The sequence below is a fragment of the Cupressus sempervirens genome, chromosome 8 (assembly GCF_028749045.1).
Source record: "Cupressus sempervirens isolate cs-2001-9-10 chromosome 8, ASM2874904v1, whole genome shotgun sequence".
Classification (NCBI taxonomy): Eukaryota; Viridiplantae; Streptophyta; class Pinopsida; order Cupressales; family Cupressaceae; genus Cupressus; species Cupressus sempervirens.
Window position 1 is genome coordinate 162,397,823 of NC_143125.1, and position 14,322 is coordinate 162,412,144.

Genomic DNA, 14,322 nt, shown 5'->3' on the forward strand with positions numbered 1-14,322 from the left:
CTGCTCTGAACACCATGTTATCTAGTGCGCTTGATAGACAAGGATGTAGGGCTATAGGACTGGCTGGTTTTCGAGCAAACTATCAAACTATGGATCATGTTTTTACACTACGGACTATTATTGAGGAGGCTAGACACCGCTCTCAGAAGGTCTATTGTTGCTTTGTGGACTTTTGTAAGGCTTTCGATTCCACTCCTAGGTTGGCTTTATTTCAGCGACTTTAGGAGATTAGGATCTCAAATATGTTACAGACTGCTATTATGAGGCTTTATGAGAAGGTAACTGGTAGGCTCAGAACTCCAGAGGGCTTTTCTGATCTGATTCAGAGCACCATTGGAGTGAAGCAAGGTTGTCCTCTTTCTCCTACACTGTTTGGTTTGTATATCGATGAGTTGGAGGATTTCCTTATGAAATCCTCTCAACTAGGAGATAGGTGTTATTTGCATCAAGTTTTGATCTCTATTCTCCTCTTTGCTGATGACGTGATTCTCTTGGCTTCTTCTCCTGACAACTTATAGAGACTCCTTGATGGTCTGGCTTCTTTTTGTGCTCAACGGCAGCTTGTGGTCAATTTGTCTAAGACACGGATTATGGTCTTTAACTATTTAAAAACCTCTCATCTTCATTTCTTCTTTCAAGGGCAGGAGGTTGAGATTACTCCCTCTTATATGTATCTTGGTGTGAAGTTCTCGAGACCGCGCTTCAATTTGAGACTTGCTATTCAGTCCAAAGTCAATAAGGGTATGGGTTCCTTGGTTTTGTTGGAAAGACAATGCTTCAAGGATCATTTTCAGGATATTTCATCCAAGTTGTCCCTTTTCAACTCCTTGGTACATCCGACAGTTCTCTATGGTTCCATGGTTTGGGGACATTCTCTTATTGCTTCTGATTGGGCTTCTATTGAGCGGGTTCATACGTTGTTGTTGCGACATATCATTAGGTGTCACAAACTCACCCCTCACAGCATTGTCTTGGCTGAGTTTGGTGCTCATCCTCTCAAACTTGCTGTCATTTTTGACTTGATTTGGTTTCTTCATCGATTTCGGGGTTTTATGGAGACATGTGTTGACCGGCATAGATACTCTCCTCTGGCATACTATTCTTCGGTGGAGATTATGAGATCCAACACTTCTGCTAGGTCTCGATGCTGATACGCTCTCTCTTTGTTGGGTTTGATCGGGATTGAGATTGATCGTCTTCCTCCTTATCAGTTTTCGTTGGATGCTCGTGCTCATCTTCTCCCCTCACGTCAAGAGTTGAACGAGCATGTCAGACAGGATATTTATAGACAGTACATTACCACTACTTGGTGTCATCTCCCAGGTGGTGTACAACCTAAGATGGCCTTCTATGTTGAGCATTTTCTAGATATTCAAGATGGTATTGTTGTTCGCCCTGCTTATCTTTATCGGCGCTAGAATCATGCCTTACGGTTCTCTTTAGGCTCATTTAAAGTTGGTTCTCATCGCCTCAGGGCTCGGACTAACCACCATATGGATCGGGCTGATCGGTTATGTCAGTTGTGTACTCTGATGGATGTTGAGACTGAGATTCACTTCATATTTTGTTGTCCTCTTTATTATGAGATCAGAGGGAGATTTTATTGCCTTTTCAAAGATTGTTCTTCTCTCTCGATGTTCTTCAGCTATATTGATCAGCGGTGTCTTGCACTTTATCTTCAAGAGGCCACCCATCTTCGAGAGAATACCCTGCAATCCTTTCCTCAGGGACATACTTCTAATCAGCTCATTACCACCTTTTTCTCTCCCTTATCTCCTCCACGGGGTTTGAAAAGGCCTTCCACTACTTCTCATTCCAGATCAATCAGACATTGTACCAGTTGCTCCAGGCAGCAACAATCCTATAGCAGTTCTTCACGGCATCCGAAGGCTATGGATCGTCCACAGATGTTCCTCTCTATTATTGATTTCTTTGTGGCAAGGAAGGACCTTTAGTCCTTACCTTCCTTCTGATTTTTCTCTTCCTTTGTTTCTTCTCAATCACCGTTTGGTGCCTCTTCTTTGGCCGGCTCTTCTATTTGTATGCTCAATCCCATAAACCGTGTTGGTTTTTCGTGGACATTAATAATATTATCTTATCTTATCTAATATTTACAGGAGATTACAATAGATAACCATTAAATAATAAATTATAATAATAGAAACTATCTATAATCGTAATACCTTCCCTTAATGGTTAATCTATCCACAACACCAAGTTGTCCTCTGAATTGGACAAACTTATTTGGACCAAGAGGCTTGGTGAGAATGTCTGCAGTCTGAACCACTGTAGGAATCCATTGCAAATCAATTGTCTCGTCTTCGTAGTGACAATGAACATCCACATGTTTGGTTCGCTCTTAGAAGTTTGGATTTCGAGCTAACTTGATAACACCTTGGTTATCAACAAACAAAGTTGTTGGACCTATTTGTGACATCTGCATATACCTAAGCATCTGACGAAGTTAAACAGCTTCACAACCTGCCTTGACTGCCCCTTTGTATTCAACATTTGTACAGGACAAAGAAAATGTTTGTTGCTTCTTAATGGTCTATGTGACAACACTGAAACCCAAATTACACACATATCCAGAAGTTGACTTTTTATCATCAACAAAACCTACCCAGTCTGAATCTGTGAACCCACTGAGTATAGAATTACAATTCCGAGAATAATGAAGTCCATAATCAGTAGTACCCTTCACATAATGAAGCACACACTTTTCTACCATCCAATGATCAGCCTTAGGAGCTGTCATAAAATGTGAGATGTAGCTAATTGTGAAGCTGATATCAAGTCTAGTAGCAGAGAGGTAGATGAGGCTACCTACTAGTTGCATGTATGTAGTATCATCAACTGGAGGAGAATCAGACTCGGCTGATAAGTTCAGACCTTTCTACATGGGTGTAGATGCAGGCTTGCAATCCTTCATACGAAACTTGCCTAACAGAGCCCTGGCATATTTGGACTGAGAAATGAATATACCAATAGACTACCGCCAAACCTCAACACCTAGGCAATAATGCATGAGCCCAAGGTCAGTCATATCAAAAGACTAGATAACATTTGTTTTATTCATTGCATTAAAGATGTTGAACTTCCAATGATGAACAAATCATCCACATAAATGACTAGGAGGAGGATGTCACTATCAAGTCTTGATGTAAAAATTTAAGTCTGAAGAACTCCTCTTGAAGTCTTAATCACTGAGGTACTTATCAATTTTCATGTACCATGCCCTAGGGGCTTGCTTCAAACCATAGAGAGATTTCACAAATCTAAGAACCTAGTGCTCTTTACCAACAACCTTGAAACCAAGAGGTTGCGTCATGTAGACCTCTTCTTGTAGGTCACCATTCAGAAAAGCACTTTTGCGTCCATCTAATGGACCTTCCATCCAAATTGTGCTACCATGGCTAGGGCTAATCCAATTGTGCTCATCTTTGCAATAGGAGTAAAGGTCCCCTCATAATTAATGCACTGTCGCTAAGAAAATCCCTTTGCAACTAAATGAGTTTTCTACTTATCCAAAGTACCATCAAACTTGTATTTGATTTTGTAAACCCATTTGCAGCCAATGGGCTTCTTCCCTGGTGGAAGATCATAAAGGACCTAGTTGTTATTCTTCAACAGGCTCTGGGGTTCAGATGTCATTACATGTTCCCACTCTGGAATTCCTTTAACCTCAGAATATGTTTGAGGTTCAAACATACTGTGAATGTTGCCCATGATAGAAAAGTTAATTGACTCTATAGGTTTGCTCTTTTTTCAAGCAATTTTCCCATCAATGAGCTATCATCTCGAAGATTAGCAAGTTTCTTAGCCAACCGCTTAGGATGGAGAGGAGAATGACCAACATTAGTATCGAAACATACTCTATGATCAAGTTCCTCATCAGAAGAATCGGGATCAAATTCAGGTGAAGCATCTGCATATCGAGGTGATCCTGCAGGAGAAGCCGAAGGTGTCTGTACAGGAATAACTAGTATAACTAAAGTTGTTGGAGCCCTCCCATCAGAAGGACCTAATGGAAGTCGAACTGCCAAATCATGAGCCTTCATAGGCTAGTCTGCTAGATCAAGAACAAGAAAAAACAGGCATGTATGGTCCTCATTGCTCATCAAAGACTACATCAGAACTATACAAGAGCCAAGATACCTCAATGTCAATCAAGCGGTGGCTTTGTGAAGACTATTGTGGGTGACTGGTTCAAAAGATAAACTGCAGTGTTAACTGCTTCTGCCCAAAACTTATTTGGAACATGTCTGTGTTCGAGCATGGATCGAGCCATCTCAATGATTGTTCTGTTCTGATGCTCAACTACATAGTTTTGTTGTGGTGTTTGGGGTGTGGTTATCTGGCACTTAATGCCATAAATATCACAAAAGCTACAGGATTCATTAGAACAAAATCCACACGCCCCCCCCCCCACTCTCTAACCTAAAAGCAATAATAGATTTCCCAAACACTTTTTCAACTAAAGGTTTAAACTTATGAAATAAAGTAAATGCTTCTGATTTCTTTTTAAGAAAATATACCCACATTTTTCAACTGAAATCATCAATAATAGAAAATACCTAGACCAAAGAACAGGAGTGGCCATAGGGCCGTAGATATAGGCATGAACAAGCTGAAGTGCTTGAGAAGCTCACAACTAATCACCACTACTGAAAGGTGTGCGATGTTGCTTTCCAGCCTAGCATGCATCACGAACTCCAAGCTACTGAGTTTGAATCTCTGGCAATCCAAGGACAAGTTCTTCTTGAGCAGGCTGAGATAGATAGTGCACATTTAAGTGCCCATACTGTTGATGCCAAAGTGTGCCGACAGAAGACCGTCAAGCAGCCATAGCTAAGTCCCAAGAATCACCAAAATCAGCAAGTCTAAAAAAACCATTATCCTAAAGAACCACTGCAACAATAGACTAAGTCGCCCTATCAGTGATGGTGCACTGATGTGAACTAAAGATGACATCCTACTGTGAGGAGTGTCGCAACAACTGACTCACTAAGAGTAGATTTAGTTACATCCCTGGAATGTAGTACACATCGAGGAAGATGAGGTTCCTTCCAATAGACTAAATTTGAATGTTGTCTTTACTATCATGTCCCCTTCTCAATTTTAGTTCTGGGCGACAGTATTAATCTATCTCCACATCCAAATAGATTAATATCGATTTCAGGCAGGATGCTCTCCAGTCACAATGGCAAATTTAATTTAATTTATTCCAAAACTTTATTAAAAGGTACAGAGCTAAGTCACTTTAATGTTTTAAAGTTATTTACTTTATAAATAGCTTTAAGTGACTACGGGACGAAAATGACTTTTAATCCCACATTTCTTGTACGTGGTACTTTCCCCTCATTCCGAGGCTATATATTTACGAGTTTGCATTGGGATTAACACAAGAAGAAATTTATGAACATACGTATTCTAAGTTCTGGTTACTTGATGTGACTGGTCTGAGGCTTCAAGGACGAAAACCCTCAAGTCTAGATATTAAGGAGCTGTACAATACCCCATGCTTCCTTTGAAATTTGCAGTGGTAATATTTTGGGCAGAAATCGGCAAACAATAGTTTCCAGTGCAGTCAGTAAGTAAATCCATTGTGAGTTTGCAGTTGTGGTTTGAGTAGAATATTTCTGTAGCAGCCTCAGGCAGACGTATTGGAACAGGTTCATTGTTAATAGTCTGTGGGGAAGTTTGGCAGTTAAGTTTTAAAAATCCCAGACTATGTAACCAAGAGCTAGCATTGCTTAAACAAAAAAATTAGAGAGAAAACGTTTTGGGTTCATCACATAAAAGACCAGTGGGAGTGCTACGCTTTTGGTATTTGAATCAACTTCATCATATTAAACCCAGTTCAAGTATTTGTCACGCGGCTATACATCTCCATATTTGGCAGGTTGTGGAAAGACGTGTTGGGAAGACCCATATGCAGTTGGCTATACCACGTTTTTGAGCAAGGTAACTTTATAGGTGGTTGTTCAGTTCATAGTCGGGCTGGAAACCATTTTTTATCGTGGGAAGGTCATTCTCGGAAGGTAGCCGCAGAGTATATTAAACGTCCACCTTTGGACCATATTGTAATCTGGGGTCGGTAGTGCAGCTTCAACGTCACCCAGGTTGGCGTATAATCATGTTCCAGTATGGTCGGCTTCAGCAAATGGAATAAAGTTCATTCATAACATTCATGGTTTGCAGAATATAGAAGGCATTAGTTGGTAAAACGAGCTTCATTTTCTAACTCCAGTCACAAGGAAGACGGGCATATACAACGCTACAGGCAGCGGTTATGAGTTTATATATATGCAGTCAGTTGTTGAAAGAGATGTGTTTTCTGGGACTATTCTTGTAACGAGTACAGCAGCAGGGAGTAATACAAACTCCAGTATAGCTCACGGTATGTCATTTTTTATTGCTATTACTCACAGTGGTATAAGGGGTTAGAGTGTTATGTTCAGAAATACTTAACTGTGAGCATATACATGCATTATGTCAACACTTGGTTGCAGTGTTTATTTCTAATAATATTTGAAAGGAAGAACTGCTTATTTGAGCGGTTAATGAGAAGTCTGTTATATATTTCTCATCAGTTCACTGTATGTAATATAACCATAACAGAATTTTTTATGTGGACTTAGTTCAAGATAACTGTTTGATATAATTACTTTGAGATGGAAACCAGTATTTTGTTTCAAATTCAGTTGAGGATATTACATTGCATACATGAGAACTGTTTGACGAAAATTGCACCACAGTTATCCACCAGCATTGAACACTAAAACTTAAGGATAGACTATTACATTTACTGACAATGGTGTACTCTTCCCCGCCACCAAAAATAACCGAATCTGAATAAGATTGGTAATCAGTGAACCCGTCTCTACAGTGGGTGAAATGACGAGAGGCACTTGAATCAATGCACTAAACTGACGACTTCACATGATATGCAGGTCTTTTAGCCATGAAGGCTTAAAAGGCAGATTTTGTCTACTCAATGTGCTCTGAATTGTCACTTTGGGCTGCAAACCAGATTACTTAGCTTGGGCAGCTAAATGTTTCTGACATTCAACCTTCATGTGACCATGCTTGTGGCAGTAGTTACATTGAATGTTCTTTTTCTTGGAGCCTTCTGGTGCTGGAGCAGAGGACTTCTGCAATGAAGACTGTTGTGAATGAGACTTGCCTTTATCCTTCTAAAAGGATTTAGCAGCAAAGGTTTTCTCTGTGCAGGTAGAGCTTGAACTACTACCGAGTTGTTGTTTCCACCAATCTTGCTGAAGCAGAAGTGTACAGAGATATGTGAACTTCAGATCAATTCGAGCAGAAGTGATGTTGGCTGTCTCGATAATAGAAAACAGAGTGATCTTGAGAAAGAAGGCTCTACTTTTGTCTGAAGTCTTGTGAAGTTTTTGACATGCTCGCATACCTCAGCAGTTGTCTTGCCAGATGGAATGTGAGGGAGCTGATAATATGCTACAAATAATTTGAGAAACATCACCGCCTCCCAATTATGTTAATCATATGCGATCTGATCAGGACCAGCCTGAGTAGATCGGGTTGTAGTACCCAAAACCACCCTTTCGCTATCATGATATTTGAAGATGGTTGGCATCTGTTGTTTCCATGTGCCATAATTGCAACCATTGAACTTCTGATTTCCCTCAAGGAAAATATTTGTTAGAGATGCCCTAGCACATTCTTCAATGGAAAAGTGTGAAAATTTGTGAAGACACATACTTTGAATCAAAAAAGTGGAAGACCCAGAAAAATGAAGAGGTACTCAGAAAGAGAGCTTGAAATACCCAAAAGGAATATGTTGTCGCATTTTTGGTCTGCTGGCTCAAAAATTGATGCACCAAGAAAACTTTGAAGACAACCCAATTGAACTCTCAAAAAACCCACCAAGAATATATAAAAATATTTTGGATCTAGAAAAAAATTAGGGTTTCAAGCAAAACCCTAGTTGGCTGCAAAACGAGCTCCAAACAATGGCGATTTGGATGAAATAATTGCAGAAATTGACCAGAAACAAGCGGATTGCAAAGGCATTAGTGTGTGAAGGTCACGACAGTATTTGTAGGAAAAACCAAGAGTATTGCAAAATTTTACAGCTTTAGATGTGAGAAAAAAGAAGCCTGCCATGAGCTTTCATACACCAGAAAGACGATGATGATGCAAAAAAAAACAGATTCCAACAATCAACCGAGCCCACAATAACCAAACACGATCCAAAAAAAAATCGCGCGAGTTGCAGATAGAAGACACGATTCTTCAAATTGTGAGCACAAGAATATTGCGCAAGATGCAAGCAATGGCCGAAAAAAATTGCATCAACAAACCCTACACGAACCAGGATTGGCGCGAGTTGCAGGCAATGGCAAAAATAATTTCGAAAATAAGGGTCTAATAATTTCAAACAAGAAATTATTATTATTTTCGAAAAAATTTAGATATTGGCTCTGATACCGTATTACAAAGTAATTGGTAAATATTTGCTTGATATTAACAATGATCAAGAGATCAATATATACAAAAGAAAGAACAATGTTTCCTTAGAAAACAATCGTAAAGAATAGAAACATTCTAATCTAGATACAAGAAACTACATATTAGAAATATCCTGATATTTACATGAGATTACAATAGATAACCATTAAATAATAAATAATAATAATAATAGAAACTATCTATTGTCATAATAATTATAAGCTCACCAAAGTGGAGGCAAAATGTAGAGTTGAAAATAGCATATCCTTTGCAATTTTGACTACAATTTTGTAGCCACTTTAGTGTGCATTCCACTAGTATTTGAGCAGGTCCTTTTCGCCCTTACATCAACATTTTCCCTCTCAAGATGCCTAAGTCCCCTTTTCGACAGCTACCTTTCAACATTGTTTTTATGCATTGACCATGTGTTTCTCTTACCACTTGTCCTTTTTAGCGCAATTTGCCTAGGCACTAGCACACCACACAACAAATGGTGTCTCCCACAACATCTCAATGTTCAAATGTCAGTTCTAAGCACTTGTCACCTGCCCAAGTCTGTGGAAACAGCTGGGAATCTTCTAGAATGGCTTGAAACCCTCTTTTTCCCTCGTTTTCTTTCTTTGAAATTATCTCTTCACTTCATTCAAGCTCTCTTGGAAGTTATATACAAATCTCTAGCACTCTCTTGGCTCACATAGCTTCCTCCTCTCTCTTGTTTGGTACAGTAGTCTCTAGTTTTCTACAATACTCAACAAACTTTCACAGTGGTCAATGTGTCTCTCTTGGCCTTCCCAAGCTTATCTGATAATATCTTTATATTTATCTCAAACTTTTGAGCATCTTGGGATTTATCACATCCTTCACCTATCAAATTGTTTATCATTTAATATATCTGTCTTTTAATCTTTCCATCTGACTGTTATAGAGGTGGAAACACCAATATAGGAACTTGACCAAGGCAAGTCTCAAAATAGCCCCCAAAAAAATTTCTCATCAGCATGTGCAGGTTCATTGGAAGCATTCAAATGCACAAGGGTTTGCTTGTGTTCTATTCATTTCATTTATATTCATTTTTGTTATTTAATATCTTTTAATATATTTCTAACTTAAACATTTTTGCAAGTAATCAGAACAAAGTTGGCTTTAACTGATTCGGAATCTTTTATGTTTTGGTCAATACAAGAGTACTGCACACCATGCAGATGTCTGTGCACCTGGCTAGCGTTCTTGGCCAAGAATTCAGATTTGGATTAAAATTCCCTGTCATCTACACTTCCAACTTCTGCAACTAGAATCATCTTTTCCTTTATCTATGATAAGACATCTTCACTAATGTATCTAGTGGGAGGTATCTGAACGCGGGTTGTGAAACTGGCTCTCGAAGGGGCATAATTTCCTTAATGTTGGGTCAGATTTACTCCACTACATATATTTGATTTTGGTGGATAAAACCACAGAGCCAAGATTAATTATTATTATTTGTTGTGATTAATTAATTATTATTATTATTTATTAAGATAGGGTAGACTTCAAGCCAAGGCCTCCTAAATAAGAGGCTCACAATTTACCATTGTGTTGTAGGCTTTTGCCTTACTCCACTACATATATTATTATTATATTAAATATATATTAGTAGATTAATATTAATAAATTATTATATATTTTATAATTATATTATAAAAATATACACTTTTTCAAATATCTTATATCTTTTATTACCATTTTTTTCCCAAACAGTTTACGCTGCTATGGTTGAGGGTATTTCATATTTTGAGCAGATTTTATAATTGGGCATTAAAAATCATTTGAATATTTCAGATAGAGTATATTTTACCAATATTTTGTTTGTATATTGAACACGACCAGAGTCTGACTTACAACATTTTTTGAGTCAATAGTAAAATGGATGGGGTGATAAATTCATACTCTGAAAGAAACGATTGATGGAGGCTTTAGATATTATACAATAACATGCAAAATTATAGATTTCAATCGACCTTTGTTACAGACATTATCCTTCGTTTAAGAGGTATCGTGTGGATATGCCATATTAATAATAAATACTTCACTTCGAGTTTGAAAGTGATGCCAAATTAGAGACTCTTGATCTCTACGCAATACTTCACAGCCACAAATTAGGAATTACAATAAAGCAATCCCTTAATTCCAGATCATCCTTGTAACTAAATATTTTTGAGTTTTTTGTTGTTAAGAAATGAAATAATTCACAGGTTAAGTCTGTAGCTGATGCTCTTCTTCTGTCAGCTAGTTTACAATGATAAAAAATGAATCTTTCATTAGATTTTGCCACTTGCCTAAGCTTTCTTATCACCTAATTTAGCATGAAATTATTCTGTCATTAAGCACATTTGTATAACTTACAGATGCTTCCTGTGTTTTTCTCATTCCCTTGTCATCTTGGCATTTAGAACTAGCCTCACATTAAAGACATTTCAAGACTGGTTTATTTAAATGCATTCCACTTTCACAAAACCTTATCATCTCATGTTCAGAAATTTCTCAGTTGCTTATCTCTGCACCTTTCTAACTTTAATTAAATGACACTACAAAAGTTTGAAGCAATAATATATAGTATTCAAAATACATTTTATCAGAAGGGAAGAGGTGTGATGTTAAGAAGCATCCAGATTACTCTGAACCAGCTCCAAAGAACCAGCTTTCACTTCCAGTTATCACACAAATTTCTGAATAGAATGAAACTTCCAGTTATCACACAAACTGAAATTAATCTGAATAGAATGAAACTATCTATCTATCTCTTTGATTCTTACAACGGGTTTCATGAAGATTGCAAAAATTTGTGTATTTTAACATAAACAGAGGAGAACCTGCACCTAATTGTTTCTAATACCAATCTGGAAAAAGGGAACCAAAAGTGCCCTTGTATATTATCATTTTAAATCTAACCATACACATCCAGACAAACAGAGAACAACTGAAAGGAACATTGTATATCTATCTACTTTCATACCAACAGTGTCAAAACTCTGAGCCATTGGCACAACACCAACAGTGGAAACAGCCCCATGAGAAGGGCGGAAACCTAGAATGCCACAAAATGCAGCAGGCACTCTCACACTTCCACCTGTATCAGTACCTACAAAAGAAAGCAAAGCAAATATTAACAGCAGTGGAGGAATCGTGAGTTTTTTCTGTAGCACATGAAATTAAAAATGAAGATCTTTCACATGAAGTATTCTCATCTATAAAAGAAAAAATATCTAGACAGATATATGAACGGACTAAACTTATTTCACAGCCATCTAATTTTACATTCTAGCTGAATTATGGGGATCTAAAGTGACGATCTCAACTATTCAGTCTCAATGCCTAAAACCCAATAAATATTTTTGAGAAATTCATAAATATCAAGCCCTTTTAGAATCACATGACATAATATCCATTTTGGGAGAACAAAGTACCAGATTTGGAGTGGATGTTAATGAATTCCATTTTGGGGCAGCATGTGTCACAGAAAATGAATCAAATAACAAAGATGGGATGTCATGTTTATTTGGTCTTCATATACATCATTGTAACTGGTTGCAAATTCAAGTTGCCACAAGACTTGCTGGTCCATCATCTCTGGCCTACCTCCAGATCTTCTACAAAGTCCTGACTGGCGCTTAGTCACTGCATGCCTGATCTTGCTGCTCTAAGGATGATGACACAAAAGGATGAAAGCAACTTCGCTGGAGGAGGCGAAAACTTTACTGAGAGAACCAAAGCAATCATGGCTAATGGCACTCGCATTTTCCTCTCATGGATCTTTTAATGTAGTGGCTTGTGCCAGGAGCCTATTGAAAATGATACTGACGGTGACAACAGGCACACTGCCAAATATAAACTTCTCTTGGTGAGGGTGAAGAAATTTGCAAAGTTGCCAATTCGGGTGCAGATGCAGATGTGTGTGCGAGAATCAGGTGCATGGATGTGCAATAAAAAAAACTGGGTGTCTGGGATGCATTTGCGTGCATTCATATATGCATGCATGTATGTATGCATGTATGTGTGTGTATATATATGTATGGATGTGTATATGTATATGTATGTCTGTATGTATGTTTGTGTGTATGTGTGTGTATCTATATATACATATACATATATTTATGTGTGTGTGCGCGTGTGCGCAAAGAAATACAAGAAATATACAAAATTGAATCATTAAGCCATATCATATACGTCTATGTTCATGATTCCAATGCAAATCAGAAAATCGTTACAATTACAAACATAGAATTTAGCTTGTGATTCAATGTTTACAACAAAATGAGATGAAAAAACAATAAATGGCCTCTCTATTGGGGCAAATTTAGGGTCTAGAGGCAAAATAATAATTAAAACAGATAATTTGCACATCTTTTATTGTATTTTTTAAGTTGAACGACCATCATTTTTAAGTTTTCCAGCAAACTAAGGCTTGGATGCTTGGGGATGCATCTTGGTGTGCACTGGATACACCCAAGAAGCGAATCACAGGGTTGTGGATGCGTTGGAATGCATCCACAGGGCATCCACAACCCTGTGATGCGCAACCTAGGTGCATCTAGAGCGCACAAGCTCCCACATCCACCTCCACAAGCACACGCATCCACCTCCACACCTACCAAGAGAGAATCATTAAGGAAATTTGTTTAAAGCACAAGCACAAATATGAACTAAAATACTCATTTTTCCTCTAGTGGTTAATATGGTGCCTTGTACCAAGACGTTGATTCAGTATGATAGTGTCACACCTACTAATAGTAATGGCACTTGTTATCACTACTCCTTGCATTTGTACTATGCCAAGTGCATACAGTAGATTTGGCTTAGGGAAGACAGTGATTGTACTTAAAAAGGGATTTTTAGACAATGGAAACACTTTGCGTGGTCTTCAATCTAAAAATTTCATGAGGTTCTTCAACTATTACTGTCGACAACATAGTAAGACATGTCGAAGACATGCTTCCAGTGTCCCATTTAAGTACCAACTCAATTTTGGTCCCATGATGTATGTCAAGTTGCCAATGAAGATTTATGCTTTGATGGAGACCCTATTCTTGTTGACAACTTTTCTCCCAACCGAGGTTTTTAAATTTCTGAAATTATACTTTATGGGTTTAGTTTTAGTTGTTTTGGTTTAAAACCTTTTTTTCCTAACCGATTCAACCCAGTTCTACAAATATCAGCAACCTGTTGATGTGTGAGTTTAATCAGGATAAATATTTCATTGAAAATATCTATCTATACTTGTGCAAATATTTCATATATTTATATATAGTGTTATTATTGTCAGATAATATATTAAATGAAATATATATATATATATATATATATATATATATATATATAAACTCAACTAAATCATATGAAATATTACACGAGAGATCAATTTAAATTATCAACAAAGTTGACCTACTGCTTGAGCGGATATTTAATCACATCTTGGGCAACAGTAATTGTTTTAGTTTATTAAGCAGACACCGTGAGTGACGTGCCCAACGAGACATGACTCCAGCAGACACCATGAGTCATGTGCCCAATGAGACATGACTCCACGGTGGTGTCACTTCCCATTGGGAACATGACTCCCACCTATCTTACTTAATATGTGTTTATTCTGCGATTCAAATCAACAATGAACAAAAAAGATAGTCACGTCTTCTACTTGATGAAATCGTAGGTTGACTGCATACATTAATCATTGCCGACAGTAGTGTGTTGAAGTATAACAATATATTATTCAAGTCTATTTATTATTCCTGCAAAGGAATAAGACACTTATTTTAAGTGACTATTTTTATCAACTTTGATTGCAAAGAAATA

The 14,322-nt window shown here is 37.6% G+C and overlaps 1 protein-coding gene across 3 annotated transcripts in view; it reads right to left on the reverse strand.

The window, feature by feature from the left end:
- The window catches only part of TOC64-III (translocon at the outer membrane of chloroplasts 64-III), a 165,902-nt gene that overhangs the window by 70,345 nt on the left and 81,235 nt on the right, over positions 1 to 14,322 (reverse strand). For all 3 annotated transcript variants that reach the window (XM_089797109.1, XM_089797111.1, XM_089797110.1), the window contains one exon: positions 11,486 to 11,611. In XM_089797109.1, the coding sequence (XP_089653235.1) occupies positions 11,486 to 11,611 (126 nt within the window). The remainder of the gene's footprint in view (positions 1 to 11,485; positions 11,612 to 14,322) is intronic.